Source organism: Ursus arctos, unplaced genomic scaffold (genome assembly GCF_023065955.2).
Source record: "Ursus arctos isolate Adak ecotype North America unplaced genomic scaffold, UrsArc2.0 scaffold_3, whole genome shotgun sequence".
In the NCBI taxonomy this organism is placed as follows: Eukaryota; Metazoa; Chordata; class Mammalia; order Carnivora; family Ursidae; genus Ursus; species Ursus arctos.
The window spans coordinates 61,164,210-61,186,460 of record NW_026622985.1 but is presented as its reverse complement, the minus strand read 5'-3'; the positions used below and the strand labels follow the sequence as shown (position 1 = coordinate 61,186,460).

The 22,251-nt window shown below is 40.2% G+C and overlaps 1 protein-coding gene across 2 annotated transcripts in view; it reads right to left on the bottom strand.

Moving 5' to 3' along the window:
• Positions 1-22,251, bottom strand: part of NPSR1 (neuropeptide S receptor 1) — a 142,580-nt gene that overhangs the window by 99,561 nt on the left and 20,768 nt on the right. For both annotated transcript variants that reach the window (XM_026509079.3, XM_026509087.2), the window contains exon 2: positions 14,485-14,617. In XM_026509079.3, the coding sequence (XP_026364864.2) occupies positions 14,485-14,617 (133 nt within the window). The remainder of the gene's footprint in view (positions 1-14,484; positions 14,618-22,251) is intronic.

Here is a 22,251-nt window from a genome sequence, read left to right as displayed (position 1 = left end):
AAATGAAAAGCATGTGCATTTATTCAGATGTTAGCCAATTAGGCAACTTTTGGTGGAATGAGTGAGTCATATAGTAGAGAGATTTTGTGGCATTAAGTAAGTAGAAAAAAAAAGCACACAAATGTCAGGGAAAAAATCTAACATTAGAAAACCACTTTAGTTCAGGAAACATTCAATTTTAAGCAGTGTGTTTTGTATTCATTTGCATTTTAGGAACACGTTGACAATATGGCATAAAGGTAAAGGATGAACCAATGAGACATTAGATAAATCACATACACAAAAAAAGAAATACTGAGAAATTGACAGAAACGAAAGGCACTAGGTAATATAAAAAATAAATATTTTGAAACTGATCATTGGAAAAGCGACTTTTAAGAGACTTTAAAAATGATAAAAAGTAGAGGTAACACTGCTAATAATGGAATCAAAATCAAATTAGTGATCAGGAAAAGCTTAAATAGTCTTCCCAATGTAAAGGAATAGGACCAAGATATTTAAATGATGAGAAAGAAAAACCACGGTTACGGACGTATGGATAGTTCGTGTTCCTGAACAAAAGATCAGAACAAATGGAAGATAATCAATATTCAGGCATAAACAAAATAGCTAAGAAATCACTTTCATCTGTAGATCAAAAGAGCTTACTTGGCAAAGAACAGAACTGATCAAACTGACCAAAAAATAGATATAAACGGATAAAAGTATGAAACCACAAAGAAAAACAATCTAGAAACAAATAAAAATTTGATAACCTATAAAAGAAGAAAACTCTGGCTGACTTTAGACTTTTCCTTAGTAGCATAAATTGCCAGGAGTCAACGGAGTAACATCTATGGAGATCTGAGTTGTGAATTCAAGATTTCTACACCCGTCTAGATTGTCATTGTTGTGGAGGAAAGAGAAAGCTTTTTCATAAATGCCAGGTGCTCAAGACTGTATCCATGTACCAATCTGGAAAGGAGAAGGAATTATGACTCAAGGTACTTCAGAAAATTGTGAGCTGTATCAAACAGAGGGACCAAGAATGAAGCCAACCGCTGGTGAGCATGAAACATTCCAACATAGAAATACTTTTGATAATTATTGCAAGCATTGACACAAAGCGGAAGACAAAGGCCATAAAATATGTTTAAGATAAAAACATTTTGTTACAGTGCTTGGTTCAGTGTTTGGCAAACAAGTGCAATAAAAATAAAATGGATGAACTGAATATTACTATCACATAAATAAAATTTAGAGCCAAGAGGATATATGAAACTAAAAGAATTACGTATGTATAATATTAAGCACACAAACCTTTATTAAAGATACACTAGTCAAGAGCCTTTAGGATCCCAATAACAAAATGTTAAAATTTATAAAATAAATACTGATTAAAAAATATGAGGAGAAGATGAGAGAAAGTATGAAAGTTTGTAACAGCACTTTTAGTCACCCATGATGTATCAAATAGGCAAGAAATACATGAAAATAGAGAGTATTTGAAGACTATAATTAATAAGGACAAGTTCAAAACGATAAGCACAAAGAAGGGACTGAATGTACAAATGGACAATGAACAGACGATATATAAACTAGAACTCTGACCCAAAACCTGCAGTAACGAGCCCAGGAAGCCAACTGATCATCCGTAGCAAGCACTTCAGAAAGCCAGGCAATAGCCAGGGTAGTAATCCACTCCAAGTAGCCAGGACTTGATTGACCCCTGACAACTCTTCTAATTTTTGACCCTGCTCCCAACTTAGGACCAAACAGAGAAAGTCAGATATACACAGCTAACCAAGCACATGGGATGGGATGCTTCTAGTTAGCCCCCTTATGGCTTCCCTTGCCAATAGCTTCCCGTGAGGGCACAACCGAAGCCTTCCCTTTTTTATATTATAAAGCTTTTCCACCCTCCTGCCCACCTCTGAGTCACTGCCAACAGAAATGATGGTGGCGGACTCCCCTGCTATAGCAAGTTCTGAATAAATGATTGTTGCTTGTTCTCATTTGGGTGGCTTTTTCTTATTCCCACAACATTCTTATGTCCTATTTTTTAGTATCCATTAAATATTTTTCAAAATAAGTGATTGCACGTGAGACCTCAAAAATACCCTTAATAAATTCCAAAGAGCAGGAATCCTTCCAGAAATACTCTTTGACTGCAAGGCCACAACATTCAATGTGATTTACAAAATCTTAAAGCAAATAGAAATTCACTTGGACACTAAAAATAAAAATAACCAAAAACACTCCTAAATGGCTATTATGTGAAAGAGGTGATAAAACTTCAAAAATGAAATGTTTTGGAAATAATAACAGTAACATTGTATCATACACACATTTATGAACTCATAAAAAATTCATAGTTCTAACATTTTCATTATGAATGAGAATTACAAGTACTGTCATCAAGAGGGCAACACACGTCATTCCTGACTTCCCCCTCACAAGACCACCTAGCAATTGTCCATAGACAAGACATGATCGCAGAGCACTCTGCTGGACCAGAGAGACCGAGGAGGACTGCATTAGAAGGGTAAGAGGAATGGCTGTACCCTGACTGCATCACCCCTCACCCAGGCAGGCACAATGCCACACCAACAGAGCCCCTCCTGGGCAGCTTCTCTAGTGGAGGAAAGAAAGATCACTGGGGAAATCTGCAGAGCTTGACTACTGGGGATCAGGTCCAAATAGAAATCCCAAATATATTAATATCATACAATTCAATAGCCAAAAAAAGAAATAATCCCCTTAAATTACGGGCATAGGACCTAAATAGACATTTTTTTCAAAGAAGGTATTCAGGTGGCCAATAGATTCATGAAAAGGTGCTTGCCATCCCTGATTATCATGGAAGCACACACCACAATGAAATATCACCTCACACATGTTAAAATGGCTATTATCAAAGAAAGAGAAGAGATGACAAGTGTTGGTAAGGATATGGAGAAAAGAGAATTCCTGTATACTGTTGGTGGGAATGCAAATTGGTATAGCCACTCTGGAAAGCAGGATGGAGATATATATATATATATATATATATATATATATATATATATATATATATATATATAGAAAATTCTTAACACACAAATTGTGACTATAGGAGGTGCTGAATGTTAACAAAACTTATTGTGATAATATTCTGCAATTTATACATATAATATATCATTACTTTGTTCACCTTAAGCTTACACATATCATATGCCAATTTTACCTCAATGAAGTTGAAAAAAATTTTAAAAGTAAACAAATGAGCAGAATTAAAATAAATAAGTGAATTAAGTATGCAACTCACAAATCCAGGAAAAGAGTGAATGAAATCAGCATAGGAAAGTTGTGGTGAGCTCCACATACGGCCTTGGACAACTCAATACTCCTGGTCTCACCTCTCTTGCTGAAACTCTCAATTTTCCCTGATGTCAGATAATTAACAGGAGAGTTTTGAGGGTGGAGAATTCCTTAGTTCATCAGTAAATTGCTCTCCAAAAAGTGCTTTGAGGTAAAGCTAATTTTCTTTACTAATATGAGAAGATTTGGCCCTATCAGAGAAAGGAAGTTATTTGAATGTGTGCCAAAAAATATGTTCTCTATCTTTCCTTTGTTGAACACTCAACGGGAGTTATTCTCATTAGCTCCTCTTCTTTATTGCATTTGAATAAAACAGACAAGTCAGTCTTGAAGATGATAAATGACTAATAAATTTTAATTGGCACTTTAGCTCATAAAATATAAACAGTCATTAAATTCATCCAGAAAATTGTTAGAATGGAAGTACTAAAAATTGCAGAATGTGCCAAAATAGCAGCTTCAGTATCTTCTGGTTTCCTTCCATTCTTAAGTCTATCCTATAATCAAAAATCCTAATGGAATATATAGAGAAGAATTAGTTAAGATTTTTTTTGAAGGGGTCAGAAATGTGGAGAAGAAGTAAGTTAAAACATATGAAAACAGATACACAGATAAATGGACTAGTATAGAGAGCCCAGAAATACCCCCCCCACACACACCATGTATATATGGTCAATTAATCTATGATAAAGGAGGCAAAAATATGCAATGGGCAAAAGGCAGTCTCTTCAATGAATAGTGTTGGGACAACTGGACAGCTACATGCAAAAGAATGAAACTGTCCACTCTCTTATACCCATATAAAAATAAATTAAAAGTGGATTAAAAACTTGAATGTAAGACTAAAACCATAAAACTCTTAGAAGAAAACATAGGCAGAAGCTCTTTGACATCAGTCTCAGCAATATTTTTTTGGACCAGTATTCTCAGGCAAGAGCAACAAAAACTAAAATAAAATGGGATTACATCAAGCTGACAAGCTTTTGCACAGCAAAGGAAACCACCAACAAAGCAAAGGCAATCTACTGAATGGAAGAAGATATTTGCAACTGATATCTCTGATAAGCAGTTGCTATCAAAAATATATGAAGAACTTACACGACTTAACATCAAAAACAAATAACCCAATTAGAAAATGAGCCAAGGACTTGAATAGACATTTTTCAAAGAAGACATCCAGATGGCCAACAGGCACATGAAAAGGTGCTCAACATCACTCATCATCAGGGAAATGTAAATCAAAACCACAGTGAGCTATCACTTCACACCTGTCAGACTGGCTATTATCAGAAAGACAAAAAATAAATGTTGCTGAGGATGTAGAGAAAAGGGAACCCTTGTGCAGTGTTGGTGGGAGTGCAAACTGGTGTAGTCACTGTGGTAGACAGTATGGAGGTTCCTCAAAAAATGTCACCTAGAATTACCATATGATCCGGGAGTTCCAATACCGGGTATTACCCAAAGAATATGAAAACCCTAATTTGAGAAAATATGTGCACCCTATGTTTATTACAGCATTATTTTCCGTAGCCAGATTATGGAAGCAACCCAACCCAAATGTCCATCGATGGATGAATGGATAAAGATGTGACACACACACACACACACACACACACACACACACACACAGAGTATTACTCAGCCGTAAAAAAGAATGAAATCTTGTCATTCACACAACGTGGATGGACCTAGCGGATATTATGCTAAATGAAAGAAATCAGGCAAAAAGACAAATACCTTAATGATTTCACTTACATGTGGAATCTAAAAAACAAAACAAACAAACAAAACAAAATAGAAACAGATTCATAAATACCAGAAACAAGCTGTCAGTTGCCACAGGAGGTAGGAGTTGGCCAAATAGGTGCAGGGGATTAAGAGGTACTAATTTCCAGTTATAAAATAAAGAAGTCATGGGGAGGTGAAGTATAGCATAAGGAATAAAATCAGTAATATTGTAGTGACTTCATATGGTGACGTTGGTATCTAGACGTACAACGGGGACCATTTTGTAATGTATAAAAATATCAAATCATTATGATGTATACGTGAAACTAATAGGTGACTTATTAATAAAGCTAATAAGTCACTTATACTTCAATAAAAAAACATACAGATGCTAAAATTAAAGCACTTGCTCCATTCAAATGCTCTGGTAAATGATTGTTCTTTGTTTTCACAAATATATGAGTCCTGCTATAGTCATTATGGGAGAAACAGATAAATTAGGTTTCTTCTCCACTGGCTACAGTGGAAGGAAACCGTCCTTTTTAAATAAGCAAATTATACTTGAATAGGTACAGGAGTATAACAGATGAACAGAGAACCCCTGCCCTCAAGGAACTGGTTATGATTCTCTAACTACTGCAAGCCAGCGAAGCTTTTGTTTTCAGGGAACTTTTTAAATAAGAATCGGTGTGGATCTATGTTGGTGGCATTTAGAGCATTTGTCTCATGACATTTGCCATCATCTTTTAGTCCTGGAAGACCTACAAGGACATCAGCCAATTTGAAAGCCACAAAAGTATCTTTCTTTAATGCAGCAAGCCCACTTCTATAAACTCTCCTAAATACGTAAGTGCTCATAAAATTTAATGATGAGAATATTCATGGCAGAATTGCTCTAGCAGCCCAAACTTGGGGGGCTGGGGGATGTAAACAGTCAACAAGAGGAATTTATCTACTTAATGGGACAATCATCCAATGAGTCACTGCAGTGTATGGAGAGCGTGCCAAGATTAAAGGTCAGAAGACAGCATGACACTCTGGAGGAAGCATTCTCAAAGTAGAGGAATAGTTAGTCAAACAGAGATTCCTTGTCTAAACTTCTCAGTTCTCTATGGAAATTAAAGTATGGAAGGCAAGCTATGCCAGAGACTGCTACTTACCTCTATTCTCTCATCCTGCCTTAGGAAAAGAACTCTGGGTTTCTTCCGGCCAATGGACTCAAGTTAAAAACAAAGAAAAACATTTCGCTGCTTTTTCTCCAGTTAGAGATGGCTAATGAAACGCAAGCAAAAATTAATGGGTGGGAGTTCTAGGAATGTCAGTTAAGAGGAGGACAGATAGCTGGCATGGGCTTCTCTTGTCTTTCTTCCCCTCTTCCTTCCTACTGACTAGAATTTGTGCATGATGGCAGGAGTTCTAGCAGCCATTTTGAACCAATAGCCCTCCACACGATGAGCTGAACTTGAGGATGGAAGTCCTTGAGGATGGAACATGGTTCCCCCGTGATAAAGAAACAATATGAGCCCTGAACTACCTGCCTCAAGAATTCTTTACATAAGGTAAAAACAAATCCTTATAAACTTAGGCCACCATTATCTGGATTTTATGGATGTGCAGCTGAATCTAATTCCAACTGATTTACTGACTAAACAAATAAAAGACCAAATAGAAATCAAAATGTTCCTCAAAGAATCACTCGAAGCTGCTGGTCTGTAAGTAGGAGGCTATTCTCAACAGGCGAGTGATGATGGAGATATTATTTAATGAAGGCATTAGTATCGCCTTACCCAATAATAACTGTTAGAGCATATTTTTCTCCCTCAAAAAAGCCAGGTAAAATGTTTCAGAATTTAGTTTTCCAAATATTTGTGGCACTGGTGATGTCAGTTGAATCTGATGATTTAAGAATATGTTTATATGAAAAAATTTGGTCATCCTTCAAAGCAACACTTGAGACCCAAAGCACGTGTGAGCTAAGAACACTTCCTGAAGAAAAGAGCAGAGCAGTTGAGGATTGCAGTGAACTTCAGGCCTTTTGGAGAACTTTTGCTCTTTAGCAAGTGACTCGAAGGATTTTAAATTAATCATTTCCTTCATTTCATTTTAATGAATGAAACACCCATAGTGGTAGCATTAACAGCTAGCATTTACTGAGCAATTACTATGTGCCTCACCCTGTATTAAGCACTTCATTGATATCATCTCATTTACTGCTCTCCACAACTCTGAGAAGCATCTCCACTTTCTGGGTTAGGAAACTGATATTCAGAGAAATTGACTTTTCCGAAGGCACAGAGCTAAGAAGTACAATTGTTGAGATTCGTACTCAAGTCTCAATAACCTAAAACACTGGCAAAACAAAATGTTCATCCAAAGAGGTGAGTTTGTGGAAATTTTTATGGACTTGAAAGAGGGATTTTATGTAGTGGTTGGTGCAAAATACTTTGAAAAGATCATATCTCCATTCAGAATGTTGATTAAAATAAAAAACTAAAAATTTGCCAGATCTAGCCCTTCCTAAACTTTGGAATCATGACTGTTGGTTTGCCTTTATGTAAACTCCTGAGGCTCCCCAAAGAGTTTGAAGCAGACAAGTCTGACATGGGCGAAGTGTGTCTTCAGGAACACTGGACCCTTCTCTTTCTACGAGCTCTCAGACTTTCATTCCATACTGGGAAGCAATAAGCAAAGTGAAGCGTGAGATATGTTTTCAGAGTATTTTCACTTTAACAGGCTTCCACAAAATGGTTATGCTATGACAGAAATTTCAACCAATGTCAACAGGTTTGCGAGGCATTGGGATGGGGAAGGAGGATTCCTGGCATCCCATCCTGCATGGGCAGTTGTCACTAGTACCAGTGCCGCAGATCGCGATGCAGACTAGAAATCCAGCCAGCTGGTCGACTACAAATATTTTTAACTGAATTGCAAGCACTTTCAAAATCTTTTGAAGTGTGTATTCAACGCTTATACTCTCCTACCTCTAGTGACTCCGGTGTTCTTGCTCCATCAATCCCCCTCATTTATTAAATACATTGGCACCAGGCTCTCAATTTTGCTCCATCTAACCAGCCTCCCATTGTCCTGAGGTGTTGCAGTATGTCCACGATCACTCACCCATGCAGAGGCCCTTTGGGGAGGCCCATCCTGTGACGATTAAAAGCTCACAATTGAAAGAAAGACTGCCTGAGTTTGAATATCTGGTCTACCCCTTACTGAATGACTTAGGGCAAAGACTGAATCTCTTTGAACCTTAATTTCCATGTCTGTAAAAAGGGGATTATGGTAGAGTTAGGTCGTGGGACTATTGTGAGGAATAAATCAAATAATCTACACAAAGTATTTAGCACAGAGCCTGGTACATGGTAAGCACTTAATAGAATTTAGCTTCCGTTATGGTGGCCCTGTTTACTAACGACTCTCTCTGCGACTATACTTCAGCAACCCGGTACAAGGGACACGCTGAGTTACGCCATCTCTGCAACATTCGCCTGAGAATATCTTGGATCTTGAACACACACTCACTTCTTTCCACTCTTTCGTTCAGGGACTATCACTAAACCCACCTTAACACTGTGGCGACCTCTCATTCCTTGACTCTCCACCATCCCTCTATTCTTCTGAGCTGTCCTGCTTTCATTTCTTTCTTTAATCATGGTCTTTGTGGTCCAACATTTGTGTCATCCTCTGGACAAGAAGTTTAACTTCCTTGCTTTATTGTGTTCCCATGTTACCAGCAAAACCTGCCATTGGCTAACTTAAGTATCTGCTTTCTCATTTTTATACTTTGGGACTTCTGCAGTAATCCACATAAAGGGCAGTGGTGGCCCGAACCAAGCTAGCATGACAGAGGATATGCTCAAGGATTTGTTGAACATCTTAGCAAGGCATCTGAAGCTCCTGTTTATGGCTACCCCTCATTTCTTTCATCTAGGACCTCCAGCCCCCCATGCTATGTTCTGCCTGTTCTGAATCACTTGTAATCCTCTGATGCACCTAGCTTTTTCCCTCTGTTATTACCCGAATATTTGTGTCTCACCAAAATTCATCATGTTAAAGCCGCAACTCCCAATGTGACTCTATGTGCAGACCCGGCCTTTATGGAAATGGTTGGTTATAAGGGTAAGGCCCTGATCTGACAGGATGAGAGGCTTTATTAGGAGACACTAGAGAGCTTGCTTTCTCTCTCTCCATGGGAGGACATAGTGAGAAGGCAGGCCCCTGCAAGGCAGGAAGAACACTCTGACCGGAACTGACCCTGCTGGCACCCCATCTCACACTCCCAGCCTCCAGAACTCTGAGGATATGAATGTGTGTTGTTTAAGCCCCCCAGTCTATGGTGTTTTGTTATGGCGCACTGAGCAGACTAAGACATGATGCCAAGAGAAAAACACCTATAAAATTATAGCTGTATTTATGCAAATGTCTTGGCATCACAGGGACACACTAATAATAGCAGCATCTTTATGTGAGAGCAGCTCATTCATGCTGAGTTTAAGCCAGCAGCCTCTGTTTTAATATCACCCTGATAGGGCCAGTGTCTTGTCAGTGATTTTTCCTCATATCAAGAAGCGTGATACATGCTCCTCTGAAGGAAGGATTTTAATGATAAGCAGATATGAGGATGTGCGGCTCTTGACTTTTCTCCTTAATCTTAGTGGTCATCCGATAATCATGTAGACCAGGTTATATGGGTTGGGCTTGATATCATTAGGAAATTTCCTTTATATTTTCATTTGCATTATTATTGCTCCTCAGGCATATAATGTTTCGATTTTTTGGTTTCAATAGTTCAATATAATGGTCTATAATTTTCACATTATAATAAAAGAAACTGGAAAAGACAGTCCTAACATAACATCTTTTTTTCAAGAGAATGCATTTTAAAACTTTGACAAACATGCAATTTATTTAATCCATTATAAATGATAAGCTCCCCCCTCTTGCTCTCACTCTCCCCAACCGCATCCAAAAAGCTTAATATTCCCTTCACGTATTTTTAAAAAGATTTTATTTATTTATTTGAGGGAGAGAGCAAGAAAAAAGTTTAATATTCCCTTAACGTTTTTTAAAGATTTTATGTATTTATTTGAGAGAGAGCGCGCGCGCACGTGCCCTTGGTGTCCAAGGGCGAGCATGAATAGGGCAGGGGCAGAGAGAGAGGGAGAAGCAGACGCCCAGCTGAGCAGGGAGCCGGATGTGGGGCCTGATCCCAGGACCCTGGGTTTATGACCTGAGCCAAAGGCAGCTGCTTAACCAACTGAGCCACCCAGGAGCCCCTCCCTTCACATATTGAAAGTGGGATTTATAATATGGGGTGGGCTAGAATTTTATCATGGCATAAGCTGTTCAAATTTTGATTTTAAGATTTTATGTATCAGCCGCTGTAAATCAATGGCCCTTAGGCCAAATCTGGCTTCAGTGTGTGTGTGTGTGTGTGTGTGTGTGTTTTGTTTGATCAGCGTAGTATTTAACAAGAATTGAGCTTGAATGCCTGTAGGTGGGGCGCACAGTCTCCAATTGCCCTGGGGGTCCATCTTTGCCTGTCCCTTCCCTGGGCTCTTTCACACAGTCTTTCCTGAAGGCATTTGAGATGGCAACTCCCGCTCCATATTGAGGTGCTGTGTTTTGTAAATAAACCTTCTTATTGAAATAAACTACATAAAGTACACAAATCATAAGCATATAATTTGGTGAATTATCACAAAGGGAACACATCCATGTAATTACCATCAACATCAACAAAAAGAACATTATTAGCACTAGAATCTTCCTGTATTCCTTTTTTTTTTCCCCTAAAGCAAATGCTAACAAAGATATGGGCACCCGCGATTTAAGAAGCACAGGAATATCTGAATTTCTGACGTACACACACAGCCTCATCTGTCTTTTGGTTTGTGTTTCCTTGTTTTATTATTTTTTATCCTTTTATTTGACTATCCTTTTACTTTCCTTTTACAATTATATCATTATATTTAACGTATACATCTTTTAGAAGCAAACTGAAGTAGGTATGTCTTAAACCTACTCTGACAATCTTGTTATTTTATTCGAAGTACTTAGTCCACATACACTAAATGCAATTACCAATATACTGGAGGTTAAATGTACCAGCTTATTTGTCCCACCTGTTCTAATAATTCTAACATTTTCCTCTCTCCTTTCTTAACTTCTTTTTGATTAATTACATAGAATACATACATATTATATATAAATATGTAAATTGGTATGGATGTGTACATTTTAAATATTTCATTTTATATCTTTTTCAACTGCTAGTATGATACTTTTTTGTAATTTGGGGATTACCCTATAGATTTCGGTGTAGCCCCTGACTTCTGAATAGCTGACACAAATTAGTGCTTTTGCTGCATTCAAACAATCCGAGGACTCTAAAGTCCTTAACTGCTCGAATCCCTTCATTTTGGTTCAACTGTTATCATGTATATATTTTCATTTTTCTTTTGTTTTAAATTTCGTATTATACAAATTTTCAAATATATGCAAAAGTAGAAAGAATAGTATAAAAAGTACATTGAACCACGGGACCCCTGGGTGGCTCAGTTGGTGAAGCGACCAACTCTTGATTTCGGCTCAGGTCATGATTGCAGGGTTGTGAGATCGACCTCACATCGGGCTCTGTGCTGGGCATGGAGCCTGCTTAAGATTCTCTCTCTCCCTCTCCCCTTGCCACTCCCCTCACCCCCCCTGTCCTGCTCATCACTCACACACACTCTCTCTCTAAAAAAAAAAAAAAAAAAATGAAGGGACAAAGAACCCAATGTACTCACCACCAAGCTTCAATAAAAATCAGTTTTTGACTCTATATCCCTATCTAACCATGCCCTCAAATTATTTTGAGGCAAATCTAAGACATGTTATACTTGCAAACATTTCAGTATGTACCCTTAAAAGATGAGGGTTCTTTTTAAGCATAAGATACACCATAAATTAACACAAATACTCTCAATTCAAATCCAATACAGGGATTTTACTTAATCTCATCATTTTCATGTGTTTTAGTTCTCTTTATATTTGTTTGATTGTTTTTTGATCTTGTTGACCTTTATGGTGCTTTTTGAATCTGTCTGTATTTTGATGTCTTTCAGGATTTTGGAAAAAACTATTGGTCATTATATCTTTAAATATTATTTCTGTCTACTTTTTTTTTTAAAGATTTTATTTATTTATGTGACAGAGAGACAGCCAGCGAGAGAGGGAACACAAGCAGGGGGAGTGGGAGAGGAAGAAGCAGGCTCCCAGCAGAGGAGCCCGATGTGGGACTCGATCCCGGAACGCCAGGATTACGCCCTGAGCCAAAGGCAGATACTTAATGACTGTGCTACCCAGGCGCCCCTGTCTACTCTTTTATCTTTTTTTGGGAACCCTTTTCCCTGGGCCCATGTGTTATTTTTTGTCTGTATTTTCCATCCTTTTGTTTCTTCATGCTTCAATCTTATTATTATTTTCGGGTTTATCTTCCAGTTTATTGATTTTCTCTGCAGCTATGTTTAATTTGCTGCTACACCCATTTATTGTATTTTTAGCTTCCATTATTTTACATTTTCTAGTTCCTCAACTCTCTGAACCTTGGCAAGCTTTCCTCTCTAAGAATTCTTCACTTAAAATATTCCTATCTGACCCCTTGAGTTTTTCCAGAAAGAATAAGCAAATAAAAAACAGACTTGAACATTCATGAGAAATTAAGCCCGGTTAATACAGCAGACTATGGATTAGACTAGAACACACAACTTTTTAACAATAGATGGTGAAATTTCAGTGATTCGTTTGTTGATTATTTTTTGCCACACTAAATTCCAAGCTGATATCCTTGCCACCTCTAAACTCTTGCCCTCTAAAAGAACACATAGCTCTGTAGGATGTGAGTTACAGCACAGCAGTTAAAGAAATATAAAGAAAGTTACTACATCCTCATCCAGGGATTTTGCATTTCAGTGTTTGCTGGATAATCGTGATTCCCCTTCATGCCTACAGTCATAGGGGTGAAAGTAGGGTTCCTGTTTGCAGGAAAGATAGAAGGAGTTTTCTCCCATCATAGGCATCACCTGTGTGACACAAACTTCTCTCGCCATCTCTGTATTTCTCAGTAGCACCTTTGGTTTTCATCTGTAGCCCAGCTCAAGAGATGGCAGAATTTCAGGCTGTCAACAATGTATGGCGAAGTTTCTCCTGTAAGTTACAGTGCCATGTATTTCCTATATTGTGGCTCAAGACTAAATTCCCAAGAAATCTCCACTACCATTACTGCAACTGAGAGGTTGAAATGCACCAAACAACCCATTCTGATGGTCATCATTGCTTCTTGTTATCACTGAATACTTAAAAAAAATTTTTTTTGCATTTTCCCTACATTTTGATTCAAATTAAACTCATTTCACAGCCATCTTGTTCCCAGAGCTCAGGAGTCCAAGCCTGTCTTAGGCTGGACCCTCCAGGAATTCTGTCTGTTCTCTTCTTTGTCCTGTAGAACAGGACTCTCTCCTCGATTATGTTCCCCCCCCCCTTTTTAGGTTTATTTATTTGAGAGAGAGAGAGAGCGAGTGAGCAGGAGGAAGGGCAGAGGGAAAGGAAGAATCTCCAGCAGACTCCCTGCTGAGCACAGATCCTGATGTCGGTGGATCTCACGACCCTGAGATCATGACCTGAGCCGAAATCAAGAGTTGGACGCTCAACCTAGTGAGCCACCCAGGTGCCCCATGATTACGTTTTCCTTTTGAACATGACCCTTACCAATTTGGGCTCTACCCATCTCTGTGAGAGCTTTTATTTCACAGATGATTTTTAAGCCTGAGAATATTTCACCATTCCCTCTCTAAGTGTGATGCATTCACACTTCAACCGTCCTGGACATTCCCCCAATCCACATTTAAACATCCTGATCCCAGATATTATCTTATGTCCTTATATTGTGCCCACCAGTGGTGTTACATCCACTTATATTTCAGAAACAATCTCCACAGACTTACATCTGAAGAATACTTGAGACTTCACATTTATTATTGAATAGAGATAATTCCGGTCATTTTCTGGGATGTATTCTTTAAGCTCATAATATGGCATGATACTGTACTATCACCTTAGTGAACTACAGAGGCTGCTGTGTAGAGGAAAGGTGGAACCCTAGAGAACCCCTTGGTGACACTGATAATGGTATTTTCAAGTGTGATTTATAGCGAGTTATTTTTATAATGGAATCTTATGGATATATAGATGTGTTAAACTTGCTGAAAGAAAACTCCAAATATGGATTTTGTATCCCTCTAGAAAGTGTTCCCAAATTCGCTGATGCCTTTTGGACTTGATAGTATGCTATTTCCATTGGTAAAATAATTGAAAACGAGGAGCCACAGGAATTTTGCACATGGCTTATTCTCTCCCGCCTGCACAGTTACTTACCTGTGATAGCCAGCTGAGTCACAAAGAAGGTCATTCTCGACTTCCTCTTCCTCCTCCACGTGGAGAACAGCACCATGGAGTTTCCAACAATGGTGAAAACAAACAGGACCCACAGAGTTATCAACTGCTCAGTCTGTGAGAAACAAAGCAACACAAAACCAGCGTACCAGTGAGAACCAAGGTACTTTACAGAACACAAGGTCAGGCTTCACTCCTGCAATGTCTTCCTCTCGGTCTCAAATCCTCACTGTCAAAGCTCTACTCTCAAGAGAACAGAGGCACAGTGGTCCTCGTTTATTCTGATGGCAGCGTAACTTGATGCAACCTTTTTAAAAAATCTATTTGGAAATATATGTCAAGAGACAAAAGAATCTCTATCTATTCTTTGGCCAAGCAATTGTTTAAGTCTGTATGAAAGAATTCAAGGTGTGCAAAAGAATATTACAGTAGCAAAGATATGGATATTTATTGTAAGAATAAACTGGAATTTGTTTAAAGATAACGAGATAGTTAAGTAAATGAAGCACTTCAATTCAGTGAACTATTACGTAGCTATTAACAATGGCAACCATGAAGATTATGCAGCAACATTACACATGTTATACTATAACAGTAAGTGGAAAGACATGATATAATTCTATATTGGGTATGATTATAACTCTGCAAAATTAATACATGTAGAGAAAAGACTGAAGTATACTAAAATGCTACTGTGAGTGGTTATTTTAGGTGGTGTGATTATGGGTTATCTTACTCTTTTTCTTTTGACAGAATTTTATAATATAGTAATACTTAAATTTCACTGAGTAATATATAAATAGTAAATAATGAAAAAAAGCGGAATGCTGCTTATTTAAAATGCCAAGTCCTTTGTAAGAATTTTTCCACAATTCCTTCAGATGGAGCTTTCCATCTGTTCAGAATCTGTGGCCCAGAATAAGCAGAGGCCCAGGGTGCTGGGACAGGCTGGACAAAGGGACAAAGCAGAGGGAGGCCACAGGTGAAGAGCATGGGGCCAAGGGGACCCAGGGGCAAGCTTGAGATCAAAAGCCAAGACACATTAGCCCAAAACATCTGGGCAGAATGCTGGCAAGAATGCACAAGTCTAATATGGTAATCTGAAGTGCTTCTCTTACTCGGTGGAGATAAGAAGAGCCTAAAGATACCCATTGTGATGGTAAAATTTCATGTGTCAACTTGGCTAGGCAATAATGACCACTTGCTTGGTCAAATAGTAGTGTAGAATGTCGCTCTGAAGGTATTTTGTAGATGTGACAAATATCTACATTCGACTTGAGTTTAAATACAGCAGATAACCCTCAATAATATGGGTGGGACTCATCCTTCAGAGCAAAAGCTGAGGATTCCCAGCAGGAATTCCTTGAGAAACATAGGAATCATGCCTGAGTTTCCAGCCAGCTGCCTCCTTTATGAATTTCAGATTGCCAGTCCCACAATCACATGAGCAACTTTCTTAAAATAAATCTCTCTCTCTCTGTCTCTCTCTGTCTCTGTCTCTATATTCCTATTGGCTGTGTTTTCTTTGGAGAACCTTACTACACTCTCTAAATATCTGAGATATCACAGTAGCACTTTTTCTTATATTAAATTAATTTTAAGTTATGTAATAACAGATGCATTAATTCTTCTTTAAAACCTGTAACAATTCAGGGGCACCTGACTGACTCAGTTGGTAGAGCATGTGACTCTTGATCTCAGGGTCATGAGTTCAAGCCCCACGTTGGGTATAGAGATTACTTAACAAAACAAAACAAAACAAAACAAAACAAAACAAAACAAAACAAACTGTAACAATGCAGACAAAGCTCAAAGCTCCTTTGCCACCTCTCTCTGTCTTAATCAACTCCCTTCTCCCAGAAGGTAAATATCATTTTGATTACATTATCTTTCCAATCCTTTGAAAAGTACTTTAGAAGTGCATGCATGTGCACGTGCACACACACACACACACACACACCCATAGCAAATAAATAGTATTGTATGTGTGTGATTAGCAATTTGGTATTTACTATACTCTGTATATATTGTGCATATTGCTTTTTTCAGTCAGTTGGAGAAATGGCTAAATAAAAGGTGATACTTTCATACAGTGCAGTAAAATATTTCAGTTAAAAGAAATGGACTAGATTTGCTAAAACAAGATACGTTGATGATATAGGGAAACCTCTAGATGGTGGGAGGGGAGGGAGCTGGTGAGTGTACCAAGTCAGTTCCATTCTCGATGCCATTATCCTCTCCAAGCGTCCGTGGGGTTCCTTGGTGCTCCCAGGTGGAAACCTAAGCCTGGTCTGCCAGGTTCTGGGGCTGGGGCAGTTCTTCATGATTTCTCCCCTATCCTTTCCAGAAGTCCAGGCTGGAGCTAGCATGTTCATGAGTCCTGTACTTGATCAAACTGATATTTTGGTTCTCCATCTCAGATTTACAGATGGGTTCCAGAGGCCCTGGGAAGAGGTCAGAGCCTTGAAATTGCAGCTGGTTGAAGTTAGGGGGCACTGCAGTGGTGTTGGGGGCAGGTGTACTACTGGAGTGGGAGGACCAGAGGGTGGACCACCTCTGCTACCTTGGCAGACACAGGCGGCAGACACCTCCAGCGTGCGTACTAATCTCCCATTTGGAGAACAGTCTTTGCTCAGTGCCAGGTTCTACACTTCTTCTCTGGTCCTTTTTCAACCAGAGGGGTCACCTTCTTCTGGAAGATTCATTTCTCCAGCAGTCCAGATATGGGTGGCATTAAGAAAGCATCAAGAGTGGAATCTACTATGAAAAGGGCTAGTCTGAGTGGAGTGAGAGAGTGGTTTTATTTATTTTATTTTTTAATGATTTTTTATTATATTATGTTAGTCACCATACAGTACATCCCCGGTTTCCGATGTAAGGCTCGATGACTCATTAGTTGCGTATAACACCCAGTGCACCATGCAATACATGCCCTCCTTACTACCCATCACCAGTCTATCCCATTCCCCCAACCCCGTCCCCTCTGAAGCCCTCAGTTTGTTTCTCATAGTCCATAGTCTCTCATGCTTCATTCCCCCTTCTGGTTACCCCCCCTTTCTTTATCCCTTTCTTCCCCTACCGATCATCCTAGATCTTATGTTCCATAGATGAGAGAAATCATATGATAGTTGTCTTTCTCTGCTTGACTTATTTCACTTAGCATTATCGAGGGCGTGGTTTTAATAAGAGAATTCTCTCCTTCGAGACAGATGGACAGTTGTCAGGAGCAGACACAGCAGGGGGGGCCTTTGATGTGCCAGAACGATGTTCCCCTTTCAGCAGCTGGTGTGTAGATGGTAGAGCATCAATAAGTGGTTTGAACTTGGAGGACCTGCCTTCAGAGCAACCTGGGGACCAACGTAAGAAACTAGGTGGCGGAGCCATCTGCCAGCGGAAGATCTCACTGACCGTGTGATGCTGATGCCTGATACAGTTAAGGGCCAGGGTAGGGGATGAGGCACCTATGTCACCAATATGGTCCTACTATAGTGTGTTATCAGGGTGGGCGATGGGGTCCTGGGAGTGTTTATGGTTCAGGAAAAGATAAGGAGACCCTAGAGCAGGTGGTGTGGCAGATACAGGCACGCAAAGTCCTGTCAAGCCCTGCTGAGAATACAAATGAGAGACTGTCCAAGATTTTCTCCTGTTCCTTTCAGGAAATCTGTTTCACAGGGAGAAACATTTTGATGCCCTAAAGTAATTTCTTTTTTCAAATTAGAGAGCACTATGTCACGTCCAGCAAATTTTCTCGGCCTGGGCGGTGGTGGCGTGGGGGGGCGGTTATTTCCACACATGTCCAGTACTCAGTTGACTTCTGTCGAACTCTTTCAGCCTCAGACGAAGAAGAAAGGGAAAAGTCAGAATGTTTGTGATGTTTCTTTGTCAGATCAGAAACCCAGATGTCCAAGGAGAGGGGGCAGAGAGCAAAGTCTGGGAGCAGACAGAGAAGGAGGCAGGCCACGCTGCGGACGACGGTGGGGTGGCGGGAATGTGGTGGATACAGGTCCGTTTTCCTTACCGTCTTCACCGGCACCACCTGCGGCTCTGCTCAGCTGCCCAGTGCCCTAGCTGGATGAGAGCAGCTGGCCGTGTCTCCTCCGTGGAGTCTGTGGCATTCCACGACTTCCCACAGAAATCTGCCCCACCTCAGCCTCCTGTAGTGGAATCCCCGGGGCCGGCCTCCGCTCACTGCTTCTCTGGGGAGAGACTCTAACTTCAGATGAGAGAGTCAAGGAGTCTCTCTGCTCTGCCCTCAGAACGTCTTACCTACTCTATACCTCATCGAAATTACTCCAATTTTGTAGCAGGTGAGGTCGAACTTCCCTATTTTCTACCTCTGACGCAGAACTTTTTTCAACTAAAATTATACCCTGAAGGCCTTCTGGATGAGAACTGGGAGGAGGAGATTTAATCAACTGCACTCAGGTAAATTTGAACTAGAATTTTCTTCCGGAATGTCTCTCCCCTCATGTTCTCCTTTCCTCGCATAACTCACTGCTTGTGTAAGTGCGGTGAAGCCTCATTGCCAGAAAGACAACACTGGAGTGGGTAAATGGTTTGCTTTTCACATGGCGCGTTGGTGATCGTGTTGCTGGCACCGACGTTCGGATTTCCAGAAATCAAGTTTCTCTGTAATGGAGGATGTCTCTGGCCTCTCAGTGGGCATGGAGCAGCTCTGTTCCTTGTCTCTGTGCGCACAATTCCAACCCAGGCATCCAATATCTTCAAAGTAGGCTTGGAGCTCAGATCTGCTCTGTTGGGAGCACAGAATGACAAACACTGCAAATCAAATTATCTGGTTAGATATATCAGTGAATTGGAAGTCGGGCCTCAGGAGGGCTGGCACAGTCGGTGCTGGCTTGGCTGAGCCTTTTTCTTAGAAGCTTGCAGTCACTGTGCTTTGGGCTGGCAGACCCCAGTCTCTCTGTAAACAGGTCAGAGTCTATTCTCCTTGGGATTGGATGATGTCTGTAGGGCAGGCTGAGCAGGTCCTGTGAAATTAGGCCCCCTGCTCCTGCTTTATAGTTCTCTATTTGAAGACCATCTCACCTCAGAGGCTTCAGGAAATTTCCAGATGGAAGGAGCTCCCCACCCCCTTCTTGTTTTCTGGAATCTTCCTAAGAGCCATGTTTATTTATTCGTTTATTAATTGTTCACCATCAATTAATTGTCTGCAGTATAAGGTGTTAGCAGTACATATAGAGTCTATAAATTATACTCGGCCAAGTTTAAATCCTGTTTCATCAAGTGGTACAAGGGGCATTAAGTATGCAAACACTTACTTGTGAGATCACTTATTCATAGCGTTCTTACCCACGCACACACAAATACACAGACACACACAAATCCCAGGGTAATACGAGGATTTGGAAAATTATGACAACGAGAATTGAAGAAGCAAGTTCCGAGGTATTTGAGTATTACAATCAGGTGAGTGATTTGTAGAAAAGTGGGTAGGCTTTGAAACCAGCCTGACTTGGGATCAGACTCTTTGCTACTCCCTAGATGTGTAATACATAGGTAAGTGATAACCTCTCTGAGTCTATGTTTTCATTTATAAAATGAAGATAAAGATAAAATCTGCCGCAGGATACTTGTGATGGATAGACATGATGGTGAAAATGCAGACGTCCAGCTCAGTGCCCGGTACACTGTATACGCAATAAGAACTGGTTTCATGTGCTACATACAGGTTTTAGGAGTGATTTATAAATAAAGGGCACCCCTTTCCAGGACGATGCTTGAATTCACCCTTTTCATCCTATTTTCAGTTCCAGTGTGTTGGAATTTCACCTGAGTCTAACAGCCCTCCACCCAGGCTCCCTTCCCCCAGGTAGGGATGCTGTCCCAACACCTTTCTCAAAGCTATTGAAGAAATATAGTTGGGGATCAAATGCCCCCTAGTGGTCATGTGAGGCAAAATTCCAGCCAGATGCTCAATCCTGCATAGAAGTCAGGGGTGAGTTTGAAATTTTTCAGTGACTAAAGACTAGAGCGTTTTCAACTCAGTTACATGGTTGTAGGCATGACTAATTGGTTTTCAACCTCCAAGTGATGAGGCCATGCAGTGACGTCATCTCTCTGCAGATCAGAAAATGAAGACCTGGGATTTAGAAGGATGAATTACAGCACTCCCTGAGCAATGCTGGTGCTGCCACAGGGCTGGTACTTGGGGGTCTCACTCCATAGGATAGGTTTCCAGGACCAAAAGGATGTCTCTGAGCGTGGCCATTAAGTCTAGGGCACCCCTCCAGGCTGCATTCTGTCTTTCTCATGGAAAGTGTTTCATAAATATCTGTTGGATGGATATACTGTTAATGACAAGTGAAAGGGTACCTATATATATCACAGAACAGGTTATCTGAAATGGGAATTATCTCAGGAAATACCAGACATTTAGTTGGGTGACACTAGTTAATGCTGGTTATGTCAGACTTGTCTGGAGGGCAAAACATGATTTATCCAAATCCAAGGAATGGTGATCCTCTTTTCCAGAGGAGTCCCGGAAACTGGAATTTTTAAAAAAGTGTGAAGTATCTTTAACAGTTATACGGTGAATGGGAACTAACATTATTGGAGTGAAGCACATTAATCTAGCACAGACTTACTTCGTTTGTCATGTATAGTAGATGCTTAATAAGTGTTCTTGATTGATTGTCATGGACCAAACATTTGAGAAGCTTTACATATCGCTCACGGATATCACAGACTGACCCATGAGATGTCCCTGTCCTCAATCTTATAAATAAGGAAAGGGGGTTCGTGGAATACCTGGCTCATAGGCGATGTAGCTGGGATGTAAACATAGCTTTATTTCACTGTAAAGTTCATGCCCTGCTTACTATCGTGGTTTTCTGTTTCAGTTTGGGGCTAGGATTGGTGAAGTTGACTCGTTTACTTTCAATTTTCATTCATTTTCCTCTGACCCAAAGCTTGTCTGAAGCTGGGTTGCTGGGGCTGGGTCAGTTTCATGACTGTGTCCAGTAGGACTGAGGGTATAAGGTCAATGCTCAGTATGTGTTTGGATGGATGGACCCTGGAGCCGTGGATGGCTCCCGCACAACTGTAGTCATAAATACCACACAAGATGCAGCTGCATCTTCTGTCCCAGGAATCACAGAACTTTCTGTACCGCTTACATTTTCATGGCTCATTTTATGATTATTGTTATTTTTGTGATGTTGAAGATGAATCTCTCAGACACAGGAAGGAGCAAATATATCTTACTTCCCAAGAGAGGAAATGAAATCTCAGAAAGGTTATGATTCAGCCTCAGTTCTCAGGCAGCAGCAGGCAAAGAAACTCTGCTCTCCTGTCACCGAGACTCATATGCCACCTGTCATTCACAGCACGCAGGCTCTGAGGCTGCTCAAAGCTCTATTAATCTGCTTAGGTGGGCTGCAAATATCCAAAGCAAAGATCTGAAAATGTCTAATTCCACTAAGGATGAATCACCACGCAATGCAGGGAGCACACAATTCAAAGTGAGGTGGGTAGGAACAGACTGTAAAGCTTTGGATTCCTGAAGCTGCTTAATGAGACTTGGGGTATGAGATCCATTGAGGGGATCTAGAAACCCCTGGGCAGTAACCATTTCTGCACAGTTGGAAACCTCTCATTCAGGATTTTGTCCCAACTTCTCCCTGTGTCTCACCCAACCTGCTGCTTCAGGGACACTGCCAGGGAATGGTCGACCAGAAGGCTCAGAGGTAAGACTGGGCTTGCTGCAGAGCACACAGCACACACCTT